Genomic DNA, 9,134 nt, shown 5'->3' on the forward strand with positions numbered 1-9,134 from the left:
ATCTGATCAAAAAGTTTGCCTATCATTTGCCCAGCCACCTAGTCTGTGTCTAACTACAGTCACGATGAATACCAGTAATTCTCAGGAGTTTATAACCTGTTAGTGTGATCTAGTTAACAGGTGGCCAGGAATCATAAAGTTCTGTTTTGAGTGTTCTGACAGATGAAGACAAGTCAAATAAAAGAATCTGCTCTATTAAAAAAATGGGTATTTTACAGTGAATCATTATTATTTATCACCATGATTGAAAATGAGCATGACTCATCTCATCAAACATGATCCTGAAACAATTGTTCAAGACAGTGTGTGGTTCCAAATCTTGAAACTATGCATTGCCTCAAAGACATTCCTTGGCCTTTCAACAATAAATAAAAACAGGTCAATCAATAGTTTTTCTTTAGTTATGTATAACTGTTTAATGGACTTTAGCTGACAAGTCATTACCCATGAAAATTATGAAGTATATTGATGACACCAATTTTTGAGTGCTTGTTAACACTAGGACGTTATCCTGGATTGAAGCAGACTATTAATTATAACAGCTATTTTTAAACAATGCTACCTGTGACCCTGCCTATTCCAAAAATGAATGTCACATTAGAAGGACATGAAACCATTTTCAGCAATTTCTGAATAACTCCATCAGTAAACAAGCCCTTTTAGCCTCTCTTCTACTTTGACAGATTGTCCAAGATACAAATTTGGTCAATAAAACCAAAATGTTCTTTTTAAAAGTTAAAGTCACAGCCAACAAACACAACGTAACTTCTAAACGACCCCGTAGTTTCGTGTCTGTCTCTCTCCTCCTCCCACCCAAAATAAACAAATCCAGCTTGCAAGATGCTGACCAGTAATGAGAGACACTGCATATCCATCACACCCACTGCCTCAGGGGGAGGTAAGAGCACACAGGTTTTTGCAAGACCATGTTCAAACTGTGGATATAAAGCTCAAAAACCTAGAGGAAGGCAACGAAGTATATGATGAGTTTTTATTATCCCTAATACAGGGCCCAGTTTCTACCCTGCCAAAAGTACGTTGAAGAAACACTGAAACAGTGGTTCCCAAAAACACCCAGGTGAAGATTGTTCCCTGTAAGGGAAACAGTCAAACAGATGGTGTTTTCATTGGAATATCTTAGGATTGTTACACAGCAGCTAATGAGAAAGTTTGAAAGTTGTTCGAAGGAATATTCTGTTCTTACTCCCACAGGAACCAGAGCCATTGTTGTGTCATTGGCCTGCTTCACTACCATGTTTGTTTTATACTTCTTAACTCTTATGGTGCCCATCTACATTAAATTTACATCAACTCTGAATGTTACCCAATCATTTTTTTTATATAAATTACTTTAGATAAGCTTACTCTTAATGTGCTGGGAGGCTCCTTTTATGTGGTTTCACATATTTCTTGTTGCATTCTACAGTGCTGCTGTTGTACGTTTTCCCCCTTTAGCATAAAATATATCACGATATCCACACCTTATACATATATCAAAATGTCTGCTGTTTCCAATGACAAGTCGATTGCACATTCTCAAACTCAGATACAAAATTAAGCAAAAGGGGAAAGGGAATAAATATTCCAAAGAACATTAAAATGAAAAAGCACCGTGATTGTAATTAGTGTACAGTAAGAATTTACTGCCCATTTAATTTAACTGTTTATATAACAGTCCTAACTCTGTAGCTCAGCATGAAGGACACACAAGAAGGAGAGAGGCAGTATATTAGAGACCTTCTTTAAATTAGGAAGAATATTGGTTATCATATACGCATATTTAGTTTTATAAAATAAGCATGGTCAAAATTACTGAACTAGAATACATGAAGTGGGATATGCAGATTCTGCAGCTTCAGTGGCTTAAGAAATTTCCAAGAATACATCCAAGGAAAACCTTGTCATTGGCCTCATTTGGCTTAGAAGAGAGCCAGAACTGAGATGTCATTGCCTTATTCAAGCCAGATGAACTGAAATAAATGGGACAACTGAAAGTGATTATGGTAGGCAGAATTTCAAAATAAGACTGGAAATGTAACGGAAACTGAAAACTTGGGACCTTAAACCTACTTCAGTGTCTATTTTCTTGAGAGATGTGATCAAGTTTTAAAAACAAAAACTTAGATTTAAAAGCAGTTTTACAATATCTACCATTGGGACAACTATTTTCATAACTACATTTGTATTTTAACAGAAAAAGGTTGCTGCTAACTCAGGTTTTATTTCATGTATTTAAACATAGCCCTGTGATATTTTGCAACAAGATACATTGCAGTCATACCAATGCACAAGGGGGAACTAGAAAATGCAACCCATTAAAAAACAAACCTGAAATGCATTCATTCAGTAACTGGCAAAGTGAAACACCAAAGCAAACAAACAGCATCAATGGTGAAAACACACAAAAATACTAAATATTAAATTGGCTTACGTTTTAGTCATCTGAGGTATCATAAGCAACACAGATAGGGTTTTTTTTAAGAATATATGACTTTAATTGACTTTGTCTATTTAATGATAAATTTACAATGAAAATGACACGTCCACCATAATTTTGAAATACAACATAGCTACCACCGATTTGCTGCAAATGCCTTTGCATTATATTTGTTTGTGGCAGAGGAGTAAATTTGACAAAAATAAATTCTTATACACATCCACCCTTGTGGGATTAATAGCAAGATGAAATATTTCCAAATAAATAAAGGAAGATAAAAATCATATAAAATAATATAAAAATTCCTCCTGGATCTCCTCAAGCAAGATTTTCCTCAGCACACTGTCTAATACACCAACCTTCATAAAAAAAAGTGAAGAAACAGGATCTGTTTATTGAGAATGAGGCAAAGGATGCAATTGACATTAGCCTGATATTTTACCTCTTGTCAGTTGGGATAATAACTTTTCCTAACCTCCAATATTTATGTCAGTCCACCCCCAGAACTCTGAGGACATTTGTATTGGGAAGAGCGCACACAGCTAATAAATGCACAGCACCCGTCCAACTTCTGGTGCATTTGCTGATCCGTTGAGGATCTCTCCCAGAGGCTGTCAAAGATGCTAGTGGCAACTCCTCCGATACCTGCCACGGACAGGTCAAGTGGAGATGGTTTTATTTAATTTAGAAGAGGAAGAGTTTGATCTGCCATCTCTCCATGCTCCCACAATGTGTACTCAAGCATTAGTGAACAAATACGTCAAATAAATATCAGAGAAAAGCACTCAAAATATGCTCGGTAATGCAAAGAAAGGATATATTTTAGGGTATGGTCAGAGAAGATATTCAAAGCCTCCATTGTTGCTTCTAGAAATGTCAGGACAATTCAGAAATGTCAGTTCCTTTACCGGTTTCCAGATTGTAATTGAAGGATCATGTAGCTCTCTCACTCTTTCTTTCTCTTTCTCTCTCTCTAAATAGGTCTATAAAGATCAGCTGGAAAGTGCAGACAGAATTGTTCACTGGTTAACTTTACTTAGAGCTACAGGGTATATCTGTGCTTTGTTTTGCCTTATTGATCAATCTAGCTTACATTTTTAGCACACACAAACAAAAATCAGGAAAAAGAAAATGCTGATGAAAAACACGAACAACACAAAACAAATAAGGTTGCAATCGTGCAAATTTTGCTTCACTGGATAAAGCACTTCTTGACACAGTAATGTCCAGAATCCCCCTCCCCCGGAAAAACACAGGACTGAGACTGAAGCCATTCTTTTTTTTTTTCCTTTTTTTTTTCTTTTTTTTTTTTTCTTTTTTCCTTAAGGCTATACAACACAAAGAAATAAAGCATGGAAAGAACACCTCATTGGGCTGAACGCTTCATTCTTCTGCTCTGGAGTGAGCCTTTGACAAAGCGATTCTGTGGTCCAAGTTGTTTGTCTCATTGGGACAACAAGAAGAGAAAGAAATAAAGGAAAAAATGAAAGAGAGGAAAAAAATAAAGAATAAGAAAGTCAATGATCCCAACAATAAAATCCGAAATTGACTTTACAATCACAGGTACAAATTGCTCAGGTCGATAATTTCATTTCTCCTAAAGATCACTGTCGTCTAAAACTAATCAGAGGCGCAGGTTCCCGAGGAATTGTCAATATTCAAAGCAAATGTTGGCGTTTAGAAGGTTATCATTCTTCTACTGTGACAGTCTGACGGGGTGACTGGAAATATTGTCATGTGCTGCCAAGTTCAGGGTGTCGTTAAGGATTGAATCCTTGCTCTGGCTCATGGTTTTGTCTCCTTTTTGGGCTTCTTTTATAGTGGAAAGACTAAGAAGCCGGAAAAGGTTGAATATTTCCACCCTCCCATGAGGTTACCCCTTTCCAGTTTGAGATGTACTTTGTCTTCTCTTTCCATGTGGAGCAAGACCCCATTGCTGGCTGCTTCTCTGGTGACGTCCTGATCCCCTGCAAAAGCTGAAATCACTGGGTAGCCGTTTTGCATTAAACTTACCTAAAAAGTGCAAAGAGAGAAAATCTGAGCTTTCTCAATACTCTCAATTATTTTTTCCCCTGCGCACATCACTAAACTTTTTCGCAGGTTAGAAACAGGGCTGAATTAAGCTAAGGCAATGCGTGATTTCTGTCATGCATACAGACCCCTTTAACTAGAATAACCTACAGTCTCGTTCTTCACTTGCTGGATTTGTAAATGCACCTTAGTGTCTAGAAATGAGCATTTGAAAAAAAAAGGAAAGACAGCATCTTCTTTAGATTGCAACCCACCTGGATGGTTTGTCTGTTATAGACCTTGACCACGTGGAAACTGAAACTATATATCCCTTTTCTTGGTGCTACAAATATACTGGAAGCAAGATCAAAATGGTTGCCAATATTAACTAATACCTGGAAAGTAAACAAACAAAACAAAACAAAACAAAGCAAAAAAAAAAGGAGAGAGAAAGAGAGAAATCAGACCACACCTTATAAAAGCACCAGTGAAAATCTGACATGAGCTCGATGACCAATATAAAGCCGATATAAAGTCGAAATGGCATTTCCAGCACAATTAAAACTGCACTGCAGGGGAAAGGAGCCAAGTTACAGAGACATTTAAAAAGCATCACAGTTCACAAAACGATTTAGTTACGCAAAAATGATCTCCAAAGCCTGTTAGATGAAGTGCAAATGTCCGTGCTGCACTGTCAATAAAGCAAAGGTGGCAGAAGCAGGGGTGGGTGGGTGTGTGTGCAGAGGGAAGGAAAGGAGGGAGGGGAAAGAAGCGAGGAAAAAAACCCTCGTTTTATGTTTAATCGGGTATAGAACTAAAATCGTACTGCAGAGAGGGGCAAAGGAGGAAAGAGGATGCTCAGCAACAGCAACATCTGCCAGCTCATGCCTCTCCCTCTGGAGGGCTGTGCCGCCTGGCCTGCATGCTCCTCAGGCGGCTGGGGTGGGCCTGCTCCTTCTCCCCGACAACAATCTTAATTTGTTATATATTTCAATCTCTTTTGAAACAAAGAAAAAGAGAAAGAATTGAGCCCTCCGGCAGATGTGCGAAGCCTCACTCGGAAGCGGCGGCCACATCCTGCCCCCGCAGAGGCTGTCGGTGCGGAGCCCGCCGATATGACAGGGATCTGGCCCCGGCTCATCCGCTCGCTCCCTTTCCAGGCTCCAGCGACGGGCAGCCTGATTTGGCGCAAAAGGCACTGGTAACGAGGGGAGAAAAACCCGCGGGTCCGAGGCGATGCCGTGCGGCGAGGGGGTGAGCCCGAGCCGGCTGCTCCGCCGCGCCCGCCCCCGGGGACCCCGGCCACGCTCAGCTTTGCCGGCTACAGCCTCTGTTTCAATGAAGAAAAGTACAAAGAAGGAGGAAACAAAAACAAAACAAACCCCCCCAAATCCCGAGCCTTTCCTCCCAAATAGCCAAACCCTATTGTTTCCAAGAAGAGAAAAAAATGAATCCGCTATTGTGGGAGCACTGAGGGAGGAACGTCTTCAAACTCCTGAGAACTGAGCACTGTGGGGTAAAGCGTCTAAAATACGCTATACATGAAGCAAGCTCTTTTTTTTTTTACCTCTACTGATCTGACTTTATGAGGTCTTGTAAGCGAGGAACAGCTGTGCAAACTCATTAGGAGGGACAGGTAGACAGCTGAATGACAGGCGGACAGACAGGTGAAAAAAAAAAAAAAACAAAACCCAGAGAAAACAGTTCGCGTGTGCTAATTTTCGCTGACTCTGCAATACTACTTCAGGAGTCAGAGCCGGTAGAAAAAAAGTAAATTTCATCTCAAAAATCAAGTGGAAGGATGGGGCACGGGCTCCGGGAGGCAAGCAGTGCAGCGGGGAAGGGGCGGGACGACCAGGCCGGGCTGTCCGCTGCTCTGCCCGGCGTATGCCGTGCAGGGTAACACCGCTCCGTTATAACCCACCGGAGACATCGCTCGCCTCGTTTGATAACGCGGGAAACACCCTCTTCTTCCTCAGCCCTCCCGCCTCCTGAGAGATGCTGTAACATTGCCAAATGCGCTCGGAACGGGCAGACCCGGCGACTCCCCATCGGTAAACCTCTGTCCTCCCCTTGCCCTGAAAATCAGCATTTCCGACGGAGCACCGAACGGGGGATGCGCACCCTTCCCCCGGGTGGTCCCTGACTGCCCGGGGCAATCCTCGGCCGCCAGGCGCCCCCGCAAGCGTCCGCGGCGCAAACTCACACGTTAAAGCCCCCGCCGTACGAGCGATGGGACCGGGCAAGAAGTCAGCGTCCCCCCTTCCCACGCCACCACCACCCCAGGAAAGCCCCGCAGCCACCTAGAAGAACTTCCCAAACTCTTTCTGGGGAATCGAGCTGTAAAATTGCTATTGAGCGGGTGGCTCAGGATGAAAAGACGGAAGGGGAGCAAGAACGAAAATAAGCGCGCAGTCACGGGGGCTCGGGGCGGGGATGCCCGCGCAGGGAGGCGAGGGGCCGGCCGGCACGGGGGTGGCGGGAAGCGAAGGCAAAGCAGGCGGCGGCTGACCTGGTCGAAGTAGATGGTCATGGTGCGGTTGCTCATCTCGGAGGGCTCGTGGTTGGTGCTGCGGGTGGCCGAGAAGGCCACCTTGGCGCTGCCCGAGCGCACTGAGATCCCCAGGGAGGAGGTGATGGCGCCGTCGGCCGAGGGGCTGGAGTCGCACACCACCAGGCACTTCCCCTCCAGGACGATGGGCTCCGTGTCGTTCTGCGCCCGCACCGGGCACCCGGCGGGCAGCAGCAGCAGCAGCAGCGGCAGCGCCGCCGCCAGGCAGCAGCAGCAGCCGCCCGCCGGCTCCGGCAGCGCCCCCCGCCGCCGCCGCCCCATGCCCAGCGCCGGACCGCCGCCGCTTCGGCTGGCCGCCGCCATGCGGGCGCCCCGCGCCGCCGCCGCCGCGGGCGGGCGGCCGCGGGGAGGCGGAGGGGGCTGCGCGCCTGCTGCCGCCGCGGCGCCCTACGGCCAGCGCTCTGCGGGACGGCGGCTGGGCAGCGGCGGCTGGGGCCGCGCCTTCCCCCCTTCTCCTCCTCCTCCTCCTCCTCCTCCTCCGCGCCGGGCGAAGGAGCCTCCTCAGAGGGCGGGCAGCGCGCAGCAGCCTGGCAAGGGCAAAGTCGGCAGTGAAGAAGAGAAGCGGGCAGGCAGGAGCCGGGCACCACGCCGCCCGGCAGCACCCCGCTGGCGCGGGCTCCCCCCTCCCCGCCCCGGGCGGCCCAGCCGCAACAACAGGTCTGGGAGAGACCTCGCTCCCAGGCGTCGCCTCGCGTCTTCTCTTTCTCCCGTCCCCCGGCAGCGGGGGGTCCCGCAGCCCCAGCCGTACTTAGAGGAGGGAGGGGGGCAGCGCGGCGGATTTCGTCCCTCAACCCACGGTGGAGCACCCCGGGGGCGCCTCGGGCAGTCCCTTTCCATCCCCACAGCCGACGGGGGCTCCAAAACCCGGCTGGTTCCCACGGCCCCACTTCTTACTACATCTGCGAGCCGGGTTTATGTCGGTCTCCTAGCGCCCCGGAGGGAGATTTTATTATCATTCTTGTTGTTAATGCCCCTTCTCCCCCTCGCTGGAGCTGCCCCGCCAGCCCTAGGATTCGAGGGGGCCGGGGCGCCCCGGAGCCCGCGTCCCCGCCGCGGCGCTGCCCCGGCCGGGCTCTGGGAGCCGCCGCCGCCGCCGCCCTCCTCCCCGCCCGGGGGCTGCTGCGCTCGGGCACCGGCTTGTACTTCCCGATGCTTTGTCCCCCAGGCCAGGCTACCCCACCTGCCGCCGATCTCGGCGGCTCCCTAAACTCTCGAGAAGGAAGCAGACATCCCCCAGCTGCTACCCCGGCATGCTCACACATCGCAAGAGGCAAAACCTCACCCGGCGTCTCCCTGGGAAGTTGCATCTCAGTTTTCCCCGCTCACCAGAACACACTGAGATCTCGCTGCTGGGAAGTCCCCCCTACACTTCCCCCGAGACACCTCTACCGCTGCCCTAACCCCGCATCTTGTTATTGCTATCATTTAAAATCGTATTTTGCAAAAGGAACAGCCGGCAGGGAAGGGAACGGCCTTTTTACCTGGGAGGTCCATGACGGGAGAGGAGGGCTGGTTAGGTAGCTCGTCCGTGAACTTGTATTGCTTAGAGAAAATGAGCCGAGATTGCGCTGGCAGAAAGAAAAGGAAACAGGAGTCGCCTCTTTCTCTCCCGCCCATTGCCAATAATCCCCCCCCCCGCCAGCCGCTACCACCACCACCCCACTTCCTCCCTCCTCCCCTCTTCACGCACACTCACACACTCTTTCACACACACACACAGTCGCACCCGGCAGGGATTCAGACGCCGGGAGGGGAGCGTGGCCCCGGCACCCCCCGCACCCCAGCCCCTGTCCCCGCCAAGCACCCTCATCCTGGACCCGCATCCCGGCCCCGCACCCCGGCCCACCCCTGACGGCCGCGACGGGGCGCGGGGCTCCCACTGGGACGGCCTCTCCGGGGCACCCCGCCGCAGGGTGTCACCGGCGGCAGGGAAAAGCCGTAGCCCCTCGTCCCCCCTTATTTCTGCTTAAACCCGTCGGGCGGCATCGCCCCTGTACAAACATGCCGCCGACACGTTAGCGCTTACGGGCCACTGCTGCGGCCGAACTGCGCAGCATCGCTAACTGGAAGCTGTTTGGAATTCATAGACTTTGATAAAGATGATAATAAAATAAA

At 48.5% G+C, this 9,134-nt stretch overlaps 1 protein-coding gene across 1 annotated transcript; it reads right to left on the reverse strand.

Moving 5' to 3' along the window:
* Positions 1-4,252: 4,252 nt before the first annotated feature.
* CBLN2 (cerebellin 2 precursor) lies at positions 4,253-7,280 on the reverse strand. The gene is made up of 3 exons (XM_059815608.1): positions 6,960-7,280; positions 4,723-4,842; positions 4,253-4,450 (listed from the first exon to the last, which is right to left on the reverse strand). The coding sequence occupies exons 1-3, from the start codon at positions 7,278-7,280 to the stop codon at positions 4,253-4,255; spliced, it is 639 nt and encodes a 212-aa protein (XP_059671591.1).
* Between the last annotated feature and the right edge of the window lie 1,854 nt (positions 7,281-9,134).

Source organism: Gavia stellata, chromosome 3, assembly GCF_030936135.1.
Source record: "Gavia stellata isolate bGavSte3 chromosome 3, bGavSte3.hap2, whole genome shotgun sequence".
Taxonomy (NCBI): domain Eukaryota; kingdom Metazoa; phylum Chordata; class Aves; order Gaviiformes; family Gaviidae; genus Gavia; species Gavia stellata.